Raw genomic sequence first — 15,697 nt, forward strand, 5'->3', positions numbered from 1 at the left:
TGGGCAGAAGACATGAATAGACACTCCTCTAAAGAAGACATCCGGATGGCCAACAGGCACATGAAAAGATGCTCAATGTCGCTCCTCATCAGGGAAATACAAATCAAAACCACACTGAGATACCACCTCACGCCAGTCAGAGTGGCCAAAATGAACAAATCAGGAGATGCTGGTGAGGATGTGGAGAAACGGGAACCCTCTTGCACTGTTGGTGGGAATGCAAACTGGTGCAGTCACTCTGGCAAACAGTGTGGAGGTTCCTCAAAAAATTAAAAATAAAACTACTCTATGACCCAGCAATAGCACTGCTAGGAATTTACCCAAGGGATACAGGAGTGCTGATGCATAGGGGCGCTTGTACCCCAATGTTTATAGCAGCACTTTCAACAATAGCCAAATTATGGAAAGAGCCTAAATGTCCATCAACTGATAAATGGATAAAGAAATTGTGGTTTATATACACAATGGAATACTACACGGCAATGAGAAAGAATGAAATATGGTCTTTTGTAGAAACATGGATGGAACTGGAGAGTGTTATGCTAAGTGAAATAAGCCATACAGAGAAAGACAGATACCAAATCTTTTCACTCTTATGTGGATTCTGAGAAACTTAACAGAAGACCATGGGGGAGAGGAAGGAAAAAAAAACGGTTAGAGAGGGAGAGAGCCAAACCATGAGAGACTCCTAAAAACTGAGAATAAACTGAGGGTTGATGGGGGGTGGGAGGAAGGGTAGGGTGGGTGATGGGTATTGAGGAGGGTACCTTTTGGGATCTGCACTGGGTGTTGTATGGAAACCAATTTGACAATAAATTCATATTAAAAAATAAAAACTGAGAACAAACTGAGGGTTGATGTGGGGTGGGAGGGAGGGGAGGGTGGGTGATGGGTATTGAGGAGGGCACCTGTTGGGATGATCGATGGGTGTTGTATGGAAACCAGTTTGACAATAAATTTCATAATAAAAAATAAAATAAAATAAAATGTTCATACAAAAAAATAGAAAGGAAGGCCCTTAATGAAAACATCCTAATCAATGGCACCAGGAAGAGCTGGGGAGTCAGGAGGGCAGGTCCCATCTAGAGCCATATGCCCTTGGAGAGCAGAATTCACCAAGCGAGGGCTGCTCTGATTAGTCAGGTAGGTCTGCAACAGGGTGTCAGTGAAGGAAAGCCAGTGCACCTCCATATTCTTGAAGGAAATGGGACTGAAACAGAAGGAGGGACCTAAGAAAGGGAGAGAAGAGAAATTTCCAAGAGAAAAGTCTTGTGTGGTGAATACTCCAGAATCTCCTCATATCCCATGAAAAAGGGTGTTAACTGAGGTATTTTGGGCACTGCAAATATTTCCACAAGCAGGAAATAATGCCTCTCACAAAGGCTGTGTAAAGGTTTTGAAGAAATGCTAAGATTGTTTGAGGAATGAGCAATGAGGAAACAGAGCCTCACTGGTGGAAGAAACACTGAGCCAGGTCCAGCGCCCAGCTGAGAGGTTTTATTCCCTGACACGCCTATTTGCACCCACTGTTCTTCACTCTGCTGAGATTAAGGAAAGTTGCTCGTATTTTCACAAATCCTTGGAGACCTCTCCTCTGTCACATCTCTGTCGCCAATGTCTGGCAATTAAATTCCAAGGGAAGGGAACCTCCTGCAAAGTACTCTGCTGATCTCAGGTGCTCCAACAAACAGACTCTGTCTCAGGGAGAGGTGGAGAGAACTGAGGAATGAGGGTAAGGTAAGAGACTTAAATTGTCTGAGCCCAAGTGTCCTTGCCTGTAAGAGGCATATAATAGTGTTCACAAAATGTTTGTAGTGAAATTAAAGTGAATAGACAATCTAAAGTTGCCTCCCCATGGTAGGTCCTAAGAATTGTAGTTACTATTAGAGTTGCTGCCCTCCATTCTCTTCAAGCCTGAAAACTGAGCAAATGACTTCCTGTGGTTTAATCCAACTTCCAGAACCCAAACAGTCCTCTTTTTTTTTCCCTGCATGCAACAAAGAATATTTTTTCCCAGAAAAAGATAGTTTTATTACAAATGTGTACATAAGCTGTACAGAGTTTAAATTGATGGATAAAAATAACACCTATAACTTAAATATAGATATTTGAAAATATATTTTCAAATAAAAATAAAATTCTGGCATTTATATTCCAAACATAACTTCCCATGGGAAAACAGTGTACTGAGTTTTCCAGTTACAGAAACTGAAGTGATAAAAAGTGGCTAATTTTGCTGGAGGATTATGTAGAGAGCACTTTCCTGTATATTTCTTATGTGCCAGACAATAAGTGAGTCTTCACCCCTTTCCCCAAGAATCCCAAAGACTTTGCACTTTATTCTTTAAAGAATATAAAGACTTCAATAAATCTGTGTAGAGTTCCTGGTCACAAAAATAATCTATTAAAAAATGAGCAGAAGACACGAACGGACATTTCTCCAAAGAAGACATGCAGATGGCAAACAGACACATGAAATTATGTTCATCATTACTTACCAATGGGAAATGCAAATCAAAATTATAATGTGATATCATCTCACATCTATCAGAATGGCTAAAATCACCAATACAAGAAACAACAGGTGTTGGCGAGGATGTGGAGATAAAGGAACACTCTTGCACCATTGGTGGGAATACAAATTGGTGCAATCATTCTGGAAAACAGTAAGGAGGTTCCTCAAAAAGTTGAGGAGAGCACTTGTTGGCATGAGCACTGGGTGTTGTACGTAAGTGATGAATCATGGGCATCTACTCCTGAGGCCAAGAGCACACTGTATACTCTGTATATTAGCTAATTTGACAATAAATTCATTGAAAAATAAGTTAAAAGTAGAATTACCTTATGATTGAGCAACTGCAGCACTAGGTACCTGCCCAAAAAATACAAAAATACTAATTCAAAGGGATACATGCCCCCCAATGTTTATATTAGCATATCTACAATAGCCAAGATATAGAAGCAGCCCAAATGTCCATCGATAGAGGAATGGATAAAGATGTGGTATATATAAATGAAATTCTATTCAGCCATAAAAAAGAAAGACATCTTGCCATTTGCAATGACATTAATGGAGCTAGAGAATATAAAGCTAAGTGAAATAAGTCAGTCAGAGAAAGACAAATATATGATTTCACTCATATGTGGAATTTAGGAAATTAAACAAACAAGCAAAAGAAAAAACAAATCAAGAAACAGACTCTTAGAGAAATCAAGAAACACTCTTAACTATAGGGAACAAGCTGATAGTTACGGGGGTGGTGGTGGTGGTGGATGAAATAGATGATGGGGATTAAGGAGTGCACTTGTGATGAGCACAGGGTAATCTATGGAAGTGTTGAATTACTATATTGTACACCTGAAACTAATGTAACACTGCACATGAACTAACTGGAATTAAAAACTTAAAAAGCCAAAAAACCCCACTTATATGTTAAAAAAAGTTTCCCAGTTCCAGACGTCAAGGGGGAGCACTCTCTAAAGAGAATTTTATAAGCTTGTTTTTCATCTAAGACACTAGTGTGAGACCTTATATAAATCAGAGACAAATGGTATCTATATATACACATATGGAACATAGTATGTTGCCTGGCATATAGTAGGTTCTGAATTCAATGGTAGAGATTAGCAATAAGAGTTAAGAAATTAAGCTCAGGGCAGCCTCTGATAGAGAATAATTCCAGTTTTAAATAATAAGTGCTAATGATTCCAATGACTTACTTCTGCACAGTGCTTGAATTTACAAAGTCCTATATTCCAGTGTAATGTATTTTAAAAGTGAAATAACTCACAAAATATTGGGTTAAAAAAAAAGCTGGTTTTTCACTGACATAGAGAGGGTTTAGGGTTTAAAAAGACATCCCCAAGCCTTCAGGTGTTATGATCATCACCATTTTTATTTCATTTTATTAAACATTTTTAATGTTCATTTATTTATTTTGAGATACAAAGAGAGAGAGAGAGAGAGAGAGAGAGAGAGAGCGCACAGTTGGGGAGGGCAGAAAGAGAATCTCAAGCACAGAGCTGGAGGTGGGGCTTGATCTCATGAACTAGTGAGATCATAACCTGAGCTGATAATCAACAGTTGGACACTTAACCAACTGAGCCATCTAGGTGACCCTGATCATCACTATTAATGAGGAAACAGAGCCTCACACAAAGATTATTTACCCGAATTTACAGAACAAGGAGGTGACACTGCCAGACACAGGATGCCCTGTGTTGTGTTCAGTGCTGGCTGCTAATCCTGCAATGGTCCAGCCCCTTCCTTAGGGCCCTCATCACATCGCGGTTTCTCAAGCTATAAATGAGGGGGTTGAGCATAGGAGTAAGGACTGTGTAGAAAATAGAGACCACCTTGTCATGACTAGGCACCCGGTAGCGCCGAGGCCTCAGGTAGATGAACATGGCTGCCCCGTAGAAGAGGGAGACAGCTGTTAGGTGAGAGGAACAGGTGGCCAGAGCCTTCTTGCCTGCCTGAGCAGAGCGCATGAGGAGCACAGCCCTCAGGATGAAAGCATAGGAGGCCACGGTGATTGAGAAGGGAAGAAACAGCATGAAGACACAGCAAGCATATATCACGTTCTCAAAAATGGATGTGTCTATACAGGCTAGTTTCAACAAGGAAAGCATCTCACAAAAGAAGTGGTTCACTTCTCTCAAGCCACAGTATGGGAAAGTCATTACTACCACCATCTGTATCACACCATCTATTATCCCAAGGGCCCAGGAGCTCCCAACAATTTGAAGACAGACCCTCTGACTCATGAGGACAGGATAGTGAAGTGGGTGGCTAATGGCTACATAGCGGTCATAAGCCATGAATCCCAGCAAGAACCCTTCAGATCCCACAAGACACACAAAGAGGCCAATTTGTATGCCACAACCCACAAAGGAGATGGACTTCCTGCCAGTCAGGAAATTGACCACCATCTTCGGCACATTGGTACAGACCAATATGAGGTCCATGAGGGAGAGCTGACTGAGGAAGAAGTACATGGGTGTGTGAAGTTGAGGATCTCCATAGATGAGGAAGAGGAGGAGGACATTACCACAGAGGGCCACTGTGAAGACCACCATAACAACAGAGAAGAGGACAAGGTCAGTTGGACTGTGAGAAAAAATGCCCAAGAGGATGAAGTCATCTGTGGATGATTGATTCAACCATATCTCCATGGTTTAGTTGATGTTTCTGGTCACCTAACAGTGTGGACAAAAAATATTGGATTGACTGATATTTCTATATTACCTCTGCATTCTACACCTTCAACCACCTGTTTTGTTTGTAACTCATGAAACTTTAACAACATAAGCTTTGAGACATAGGAAGGACACTCCTTCATATTTCCATCTAACAGCAATAAAAGTCATCCTAGTTTATAGCATGGACCAAGTATCTGTATTTGTGTATATCTTTACTAGGAAGAATTTATCATTTCTGCAAGCAAAATCTTGGCTTTATCATATGATACTGAATCTTTTATGATATCACACAGACTTGGTAAACTATCTCAAGCAGGACTGTACATCCAAAAGACCATTTATATGCACAATGGAAAAGGAATTGTATGAAGCTTGAGCTGCTCTTTAACCTGTATATCTTTTTTTTTATGTTCTGAGAGTGTTATCAGTCTAGCCAATCTGGTATATTTATAATATTGATAAAGGAAGTATCTTTCATGCCTCACATGAGAAGGAAGAGTTATAATTAGATGCCATTATTGCCAATTATTTTGGGGGTGACAGGAAAGTCATGAGGCTAATGTGGAAAAGCAACAGTTTGGTGCCCAAATCTATTAAGAACAGTGAGGTATTCAGTTATGCTGAGATTTTTAAAATAATCCCAGGATTTGGTTTCAGTAAAAGTTGACTGATAAACAGGTAATATCTACTTACCTAAGTTATCTTTAGTAGACATCAAAGAGCCTTCTTTACAAGATATTTCTAACTAATACCTTGGACACGGCTTTTACTCATGGCCTTATCAAAATTCCAATTAAGTTATTGGAGAATGTCAATTAAAATGGATTTCTCTTGATCTTTGGTCAATATATTTTCCCCTAAATATCTTACTAAGGAGCATAATAAGGAAACATGACCCAATTTTACATGAACAAAAGCCAAGTTAAGAAATAAAAGCTATGCATATTAAAACTCCCTTGAGGGGCGCCTGGGTGGCGCAGTCGGTTAAGCGTCCGACTTCAGCCAGGTCACGATCTCACGGTCCGTGAGTTCGAGCCCCGCGTCAGGCTCTGGGCTGATGGCTCAGAGCCTGGAGCCTGTTTCCGATTCTGTGTCTCCCTCTCTCTCTGCCCCTCCCCCATTCATGCTCTATCTCTCTCTGTCCCAAAAAAATAAATAAACGTTGAAAAAAAAAATTTAAAACTCCCTTGAGTATAGTCACAATCCAAGGAAAATAAAATAATAAATGATTATAAGTAATTAAATGGAAAACATCATACTATTCTGACACAACTCCTTCTTTTATTGTTGTCCTCACTCTCTCACCCAGTTGAACCTTGTCTTTTCCCTCAAAAACACTTCCAGTTTTTAGGCTTCTCCTTGTTCTCTCTCTCATCAGCCTCTTTCTTTTCTTTGTTTTTTAATATAAAATTTATTGTCACATTTGTTTCCATACAACACCCAGTGCTCATCCCAACAGGTGCCCTCCTCAATGCCCATCACCCACCCTCCCTCCCTCCCACCCCATCAACCCTCAGTTTATTCTCAGTTTTTAGGAGTCTCTCATGGTTTGGCTCTCTCCCTCTCTAACTTTTTTCCCTCCCCCTCCCCCATGGTCTTCTGTTAAGTTTCTCAGGATCCACATAAGAGTGAAAACATTTGGTATCTGTCTTTCTCTGTATGGCTTATTTCACTTAGCATAACAGTTCCATCCACGTTGCTACAAAAGGCCATATTTCATTCTTTCTCATTGCCATGTAGTATTGCATTGTGTATATAAACCACAATTTCTTTATCCATTCATCAGTTGGTGGATATTTAGGCTGTTTCCATAATTTGTCTATTGTTGAAAGTGCTGCTATAAACATTGTGATAAAACTGCCCCTATGCATCAGTACTCCTCTATCCCTTGGATAAATTCCTAGCAGTGCTATTGCTGGGTCATAGGGTAGATCTATTGTTAATTTTTTGAGGAACCTCCACACTGTTTTCTAGAGTGTCATCAGCCTCTTTCTAATTTCACCTGTCCCCTATCCATTCAGTGTTGCCCTATCTGGAATGTTCATGGTTCTGCAAGTGACACAGCAGTGCAGTCTTTTTCCTTAAATTTGCATTAACTATATGTTAGCTAATGCAATTAGCCATTAGCTATGCAACAAATAGCTCCAAAATTTAGCATTTGAAATAAAATGACAATCATTTATCATCTTACAGTTTCTATGGGTCAGGAATGTGGATGAAGCTTAACTGAGTGTCTCTGGCATAAGGTCTCTCAGAGGGTTACTGTGAAGCTGTCAAACAAGCTGCAGTCCTCTCAGGGCTGGACTGATGAGGTTCCACTTTCAAGATCATTCATGTGGCTGTTTGCAGGCCTTGCTCCCTCTTCATGAGACTGCCTCACATCATGGCAGCTTACTTCTCCCAAGGCAAGTGATCCTGGAGAGAGTGAGAGCAAAAACCACCCTAGATAGAAGCCAGTCTTACAACCTAATACTGGAAGTGACATTCCATAAATTCAACTGAATTCTATTATTTAGAAGTGAATCACTGAATCCAGCCCACACTCACTGGGAGGAGAGCACAAGGGCACAAAAACCAGGAAAGAGGACCAATGGGACCATCTTAGAGGCTGTCTACCACATCCTTTCATATTTCATCTCAAATCCTGATTATTGATATAAATAAACTGGACTTTCACTATTTTATAAAGTGATCTTGTCATATCAGAAAGATGGTGAAAAAAAGGAAAGGTGGTGATTTGCAAGTTGCTTAGAAACAATGAATCAAACATGTTCAGTTTGTCAGTCCATCTCTCATCTGCTGAGAAGTGACAGGGCTCCCTTTCTGGTTCTAGTGACAGGAAATCCACAGTCAGTAAATATAAATTCAACTCATACCACAATATAAATATAAATATAAATTCAACTCATACCACAGTACTCCCAACCATTTTTTTATTTGGCCTCATGGTAAGATCCTGCAGCAAAGTTACAGTGAGATTGATTATTAAATAGACCCTTTTCTACAGATGAGGAAAATGAGGCTCTCTAGAGTTGGCTGGAGTGCCCAAGGTTACATGGTTGGTAAATAAATGACCAAGACTTGAGAAGAGGCTTTTGGAACCAAAGTTCTGATACTTACCACATCAGGTTGTTTCTGGGCAAAAACTACTTTTAGAGGGCAAGCTACCTTATCTTAGAGAAATTCTCAGTTAAGAACTTCCAGTTTCCTTTATGTAATTCTTGGATCACTGCACAGCCTTCTGATCCATAATCTAGACTCTTAAAACTTGGAAATCCTTTTGCTAAATGGCTGTTGTGGTTTCTTATAAGATATAACACTTATCATGATGAATACCTGATCATGTTAAGTGCTTGCCTTATGAATTGATTAATTTAAATGAAATTCCTGAAGCCAGATGAAAATTATAATTATATTTCTGACCTTGTGAAACTCAAGGAAAGACTTGGGAGTGATTACCATAAGGCTTAAGGAGAGGAGAATGAAAATCCATTGACTTAGCTGTCTCTCCAAATGACACCAAAATCATTAGATTGCAGACACCCCTCCCAAGCCCCAACTACTGCCTCAAACTTCCAATTCTCTGTAGAACTTATACCATCACATTTCTTTCTCATACTTCAAATAAAAAAAACTAAACATTAATTTTCACTTTCATGTGTTAGAAAATTAATATCTATTATTTTCATTATATTTCTTTAATATGATATTTTACTGTCCCAATCATTCAAGCTCAAAACAATCCATGCTGAATACATGTGCCTCAAATCCAACTTTCTCCTGGTCCTGTTGATTTGTCCTTAATGGAGAGTCTTGCTTTTTACAACTGACTCTATTTTCTTCCCTTGTGTCACCACTGTATTCAAAGCATCTTCATTTTGCCAGCATTCATGCAATGACCCTGATCTAAGCACCTTCTGGTGCCTCACAAGTGTAGGCACCTTCCAGAGTACCTCTCTGTGGACCAAGCCACTGCTCAAGACTGTGAGCAGAGCTCCCCCTCTAACCTATTGAAGTCCAGGCATGATCCTGCTCTCTGTTTCCAGCTTTTCATCCCCAACCCCTTCTAAATAATTCCTACATTCCACCTCAACAGACAACTACAGATTGCCAACTACGACTTCTGTTTGCCCTTTTGGTTTTGCTCACACTGTTGCATTGACCTGGCTTACCTTTCTTCATACTCCTCTTGTCATCAAATGTTGTCTTTCAGGACTCAGCTCAAACCTACTTCTGCTTCTCTACTCAGCATCTGGAGAGTTAAGCATCTGGTCCCAGCATCTGGAATCTCAAGTCATATGATGTCACTCTTGGGCTCAAGATATGCCATTGGCTCCCAACACACCCAGAACTAGGCCAAACCCTTGCAAGGCCCCCAAGCCCTATATGACCCACCCTCATGGATACCCTTCTCACACCCAATGCTTCAAGCTGGGTCCCAACCCTCTACTCTTACTCTAAATGTTTCTGCTATAAGAAACTCTTTATGCTTTCCTGGATCAAGCTAGACACACTTCTACCTTAGGACCTTTATCCTTCCCTCTTCATGGAGTGTTCTTCCTCCAGCTATCTTCATGGCTCACCCTCACTTCAGATCTTCACCAAGTGTCACTGAGAACTTCTCTGCAAAGCCTCCCATGTTTCTATATATAGAAACATGTGTGCTGACTTAATAAAATAACCCAATTAAGTGACATGCTGCTGCAACCTCCAAGTTCTGAGAACAGAAATCCTGGGCCTCTCATTGAAGAAGCTGTTGTTCTTGACAACAGAACAGAATTCATGGCTGAATTCTTTCTTGTAAGGAACAGTGAGTGATAACCTAATAAATACTGTCAGGAAAAAAGAAAGAAAGAAATATTTTCAGGTATTTACAAATTACAAAGGTGTTCCTCACAAATGCATGATAGTAGTATCTAGGATACATTTGTGAAGGGTGTATTCATTTCTACTTTATCTGCCTGCAAAGAGAAAATGCAGAGACCTCACAAGACAGTCTCTCTATGTGAAGGTAGGGTGATTTCCTACGCTATGATAGGCTTGCCCAGATCTATAGCCAGGGATATTGACTGTGTGAGCTTGTCCCTACATAGGGGAGCACACCCTGACTCATGCCTAAGGATTTGTGTCCTTAACACCAAAAATTCCCTGTTGTAGTGTATGTGTGTCCATGGTGGTTCTATAGGAGTAAATTGCTGTTTCTACAGCTTGTAAATACTATCTTGGTCATATTAGATGTAGGATCACCCAACCAGCAGAACAAATAAGGTCCCTCAGACTTTACAGCTGAAGTTCCTCCTGTTCTGAGGATGTCCAACCCTACCCTCTGTGTGTAGAGGCATTCAGCTGCATGCATTTTCTTTTCTTTTTTTTAAAGTTTATTTATTTTGAGAGAGAGAGAGCGTGCACACAAGCAGGGGAGGGGAAGACAGAGAGAGGGAGAGAGAATCCCAAGCATGCAAAGCTCCATGTGGGGGTTGAGCTCACAAACTGTGAGGTCATACCTGAACTAAAATCGAGATCCAGACACTTAACCAACTGAGCCACCCAGTGCCCCAGCTGCATGCATTATTTTCTCTCTCTCTCTCTCTCTCTCTCTCTCTCTCTCTCTCTCTCTCCCTGTCACCTCTGACAATTTCCACACTTCTATGTGTCATCAGAAATGCTTATAGCACACTTATGTCACAGTGTCTTTTCCTAGAAAAAAAATTTTTTTTTTTGCATGAACAGAAATTAAAACGGAAAACCATAAAGGACATCTGGAGTCCTGGGTCCAAGACACAGTTGTGTCACCACTAACTGTGGACCTTTTCCAGCATTTAGGCCCTTTATTGCAGAAGGATAATCACACATCCTCCACCACTGCTTTTCTTTTTCTTTTTTTCCAGAAATGGAAGGCAATTTTCTTTTTTTTTCAATATATGAAGTTTATTGTCAAATTGGTTTCCATACAACACCCAGTGCTCATCCCAAAATTGCCCTCCTCAATACCCATCACCCACCCTCCCCTCCCTCCCACCCCCCATCAACCCTCAGTTTGTTCTCAGTTTTTAACAGTCTCTTATGCTTTGGCTCTCTTCCACTCTAACCTCTTTTTTTTTCCTTCCCCTCCCCCATGGGTTTCTGTTAAGTTTCTCAGAATCCACATAAGAGTGAAACCATATGGTATCTGTATTTCTCTGTATGGCTTATTTCACTTAGCATCACACTCTCCAGTTCCATCCATGTTGCTACAAAGGGCCATATTTCATTCTTTCTCATTGCCACGTAGTACTCCATTGTGTATATAAACCACAATTTTTTTTTATCCATTCATCAGTTGATGGACATTTAGGCTCTTTCCATAATTTGGCTATTGTTGAGAGTGCTGCTATAAACATTGGGGTACAAGTGCCCCTATGCATCAGCGCTCCTGTATCCCTTGGGTAAATTCCTAGCAGTCCACCACTGCTTTTCTATGAGCCTCAATGAGAGTTTATATGGAGCTTACCAGGAAAGGTTTCTGCAAATGTAACTAGTACTAAGATACTATGTTGGCCACAAATGATGTTTCTCTCCCTATCCTGAATGGCTCAAATGAATTCTGATTCTTGTACCCACTGCACACTTAGCTTTTCCACTTGAATGCCCAATGGTCTTATCCCACCTGAAGTGACCAAACTGAGCTCTTGGTCTCCAGTGGAAAAACGTCTGCTTTAAACTTCTCAACTTAATTAATATCAGATCTCTCTAGTTTCTCAGGAGATAATACACGGGTCATCTTGAATCCTTTCCTTCCCTCTCACATCCCAACCACCAGAAACTGCTGCTGGCTTTTCACTCCTGACCACTTTTTACTCCTGCCAGCTTCCAACTGACCACATCACTGTTACTGCTTTTCTAGATCATAACAATGACCCCTAAGTGAACTTGCCTCCCATTTCACCCTTGCTCCCACGCTAGTCTATTTGTCACTTAGCACTGGAATGAACCCATCTCAGACTAAAGCTAGACATTTTTGGCCAGCCTTCCGTCACCACCAATACTTCCTTTTTTTTTTGGCTATCCCTGAAATTCCCTTGACTCCTCCGGTTCATGGCCCACCAGCCCCTGCTTGGGTTCCTCTCACACAGCAGGCAGACACCAGCCTCAGGACCCCTGGCACTTTCTCCTCCTTCTTCATGGAAGGCTCTTTCCAGATATGGTCCACATTGTTCCCTCACATCCTCCTCACATTCTCAACCAGGACTTCCTTAAAACCCATTTGGAGTTCAAATCCTTTCTTCCCTGTTCCTTCTTTGCCTTATATTTCTCAGAGTACTTAACACCACCAGGCATGCCACATTTAATTCACTTGGATTTGTTCTCTGCTTTACCAGTGAGAACCTATATTTCCCTTTTTTTTAAGAACTTATATTCCTGATGCCACTTTTGCTCATGGCAGGATAACTGGCTCCAAAAAAGGTGCCTGGCATATATTATGTCCTCAGTAAATATTGTTGAATTAATAATTGTAACGTGCAAATAACTCAAGAAACTATCCTAGCATCTCACATGCTCATTTCCTGCTTTCTAAATTTATTTCTCTCTGTTTAATTAGTGGCTTCATTGTCTCTCTAGAAAGAAGTCACCTTGTCTCTATAATATTCTTTTGGGGACAAGGTGATTCCATGTCTCCTTTCAGCCCTTTCCTTCCTCCCCTTCACGTGCACCTCTCCCCACTCATGCTTTGTCTTTCAGCTTTAGACCATTATTCAACCCAGGAACCCATCACTGAGCCTTGAATCTACAGAGAAGAAAAGAGGAAAGGGAAAAAAAATAATGAGACATTTAGAAAAAAAAAAGGAGAGAAATATATAAAAGGAAGAGGACTAGAAGAAAGAGTGAGAAGAAACATAACACTACAAAGAATATGCTCAACCCCTGCCCCTCTGCTGCAAAAGGAGGGAAACAAGATCCTGAAGGAGGGAGACAATAAGAGGAAGAAGAAATGCTGATATACAAATAGAAATGAAGAAATGACCTGCAAACAGTAATAAGAACTACAAGGAAGAAAGAAGCAGGTGATAGGAAAAAGACCCTCACTCACAGTCGAGTGGGTTTCCTGGAGGAAAACACATTCAACAGCTATCCTGTGGAGGAATATCACCCTTCCCCTGAATTTGCATTTACTGTGTTAGAGTGGAGAGGAAGGAACCTCTCACTGGAGCTCTGATCTTCTTCTTAAGTTCCACCCCCACCCCCAACCTCTCAGCCAAACTATGAACTCCTTAACTCTAATGGTGGATCTTAGACAGACAACAGCTTCTTCTTAGCCAAGGGTAGAAGAAGAAAGGGGATTCAGCAGATGGCAGTAGGCAGATGGGGTCTATGCCAGGACTATATGTTCATGCCTACCTAGTGATGTCCATTCACCTTACATGGGCTGCTCTCAACCTGGATTGCAGGCTATTCCCACTGCCCATGCAATACTTAATACCAACCCTGATTGAGGAGGGTGAAGTTGTGGAGTCCTGGGGGAGACCACAAACTCCAGCCCTGGAACAAGAGCTCCCCAGCTGACAATTAAGGAAACTCAAACAGGGACCTTGGGGACAGAACTGGGAAGAGGGCCAGTGGGTACACTGTGAGGAAAGGAAACCTGGTCAGGGGAGGGCCATGGGGCAGCAAGGGCACAGGAATGGGGAACAAGTTTCTTGGTTTTCTATCTCCCACCACGGACACATTCCACACTTCCCCAGTGGACCCCCCCCCCCAGTCACTCATGGGGGTCTACATCTAGTGACTGTCCTTGTAGGCTCTCCCAGCACCACACAATCCACATGTGTTCTTTAGTTGCCCCATGAAGTCAGCCTATATCTACAGAAAACCCATGATATGCAGAGCACTGGGTAATATGCTTGAATCAAAAGTAGGGGATGAACACTACCTTGGCCCCAAGGATTTTATAACCCAGTGGGAAGGAAAGAAGAATACTCTTCTTTATGAGTCAGGAGTGTCATGGGAGCCAGGTGTCATCCAAACACTCTCAGACATTTCTGTAAGCTCAGTGCTCTCTCAGTTTGCTATGGACAGTCTTATGATCTAGTTATTATGCCTGTCTTCGTTGTGTAATCTGTAGAACCCCCTTTCCCTCTCCAGTGTCCCAGGTTGAACAATCAATTTTATAGTCATTCTAGCTTTGCCTTTATGTGTTATAGAACTATTCAATTTTTTCATTGTCCAGTATGTTTGCAATTTACTTACCAAACAATTAAATCACAAACTTATTTGTGTACTTACATCCTTACAACATGGAGGATTCAAATCCATAAATATGGTAAATCTCTCCATTCAGATTCTTTAATTTTTCTTAGCATGTTTTGTAGCACAAACTATTCACACATCTTATATTATGCTTATTACTTATATATTATGAATTTTAAACATTCATTAATTTCAATGTACATTAATTTCAAATGTACCCAAAAGTAAATAGAAAATTCCTACTATTCCTAGCTTGGCATCAGTGATCACAAATAGGTGTTGAATTTCATTAAATGACATTGCTGTATGTCTTGAGATGGTCATATTTTCCTCCTTAATACTGTTTAGATTTGTATTTACTGTATTAATCGTGCCTTTTTATTTATGTATTTATTTTTCAATTTTTTATTTAAATTCTAGTTAATTATAATGTATATTAGTTTCAGGAGTACAACTTAGTGATTCATCACTTACATATAGCACGCAACATTCATCATGACAAGTGCCTTCCTTAATACCCATCACCCATTTAGCCCATCTCCTGCCCACCTCCCTCCATAGACCCTCAGTTTGTTCTCTATTGTTAAGAGTTTTTATAGTTTATTTCTCTGTCTCCATTTTTCCACTTCCCATATGTTCAACTGTTTTGTTTCTTACATTCCACATATGATTGAAATCATATGGTAATTGTCTTTCTCTGACTGACTTATTTTACATAGCATAATACACTCTAGCTCCACCCAGGTCATTGTAAATGGCAAAATTTCATTCTTTTTGATGGCTGAGTAATATTCCACTGTAGCTATGTGTATGTATGTGTACACACACACACACACACACACACACACACACACACACCATCTTCTTTATCCATTCATCAGATAATGGACATTTGTGCTCTTTCCATACTTTGGCTATTGTTAATAATGCTGGCATAAACATTGGAGTGCATGAAACCCTTCAAATCTGTATTTTTGTATCCTTTAAGTAAACACCTAGTAGTGGAATTTCTGGATTATAGGGTAGTACTATTTTTAAAATTTTGAGGAGCTTCTATGCTATTTTTCAGAGTAGCTGCACCAGTTTGCATTCCCATCAACAGTGTAAGGGTTCTTCTTTCTCTACATCCTCGCCAATATCTTTTTTCCTGTGTTGTTAATTTTAGCCATTCTGACAAGTGTGACATCGTATCTCATTGTGGTTTTGATTTGTATTTCCCTGATGATAAGTGACATTGAGCATCTTTTCATGCATCTACTAGACATCTGGA

General features: G+C 40.5%; 1 protein-coding gene across 1 annotated transcript; it reads right to left on the reverse strand.

Annotated features, from left to right (window-relative positions):
* Nucleotides 1-4,227: 4,227 nt before the first annotated feature.
* On the reverse strand, nt 4,228-5,175 carry LOC112861263 (olfactory receptor 2V2). Its single transcript, XM_025924585.1, has one exon. The coding sequence runs from the start codon at nt 5,173-5,175 to the stop codon at nt 4,228-4,230; it is 948 nt and encodes a 315-aa protein (XP_025780370.1).
* Nucleotides 5,176-15,697: the final 10,522 nt, after the last annotated feature.

The sequence above is a fragment of the Puma concolor genome, chromosome A1 (assembly GCF_028749965.1).
Source record: "Puma concolor isolate L17-30 chromosome A1, mPumCon1.1.hap2, whole genome shotgun sequence".
NCBI lineage: Eukaryota > Metazoa > Chordata > Mammalia > Carnivora > Felidae > Puma > Puma concolor.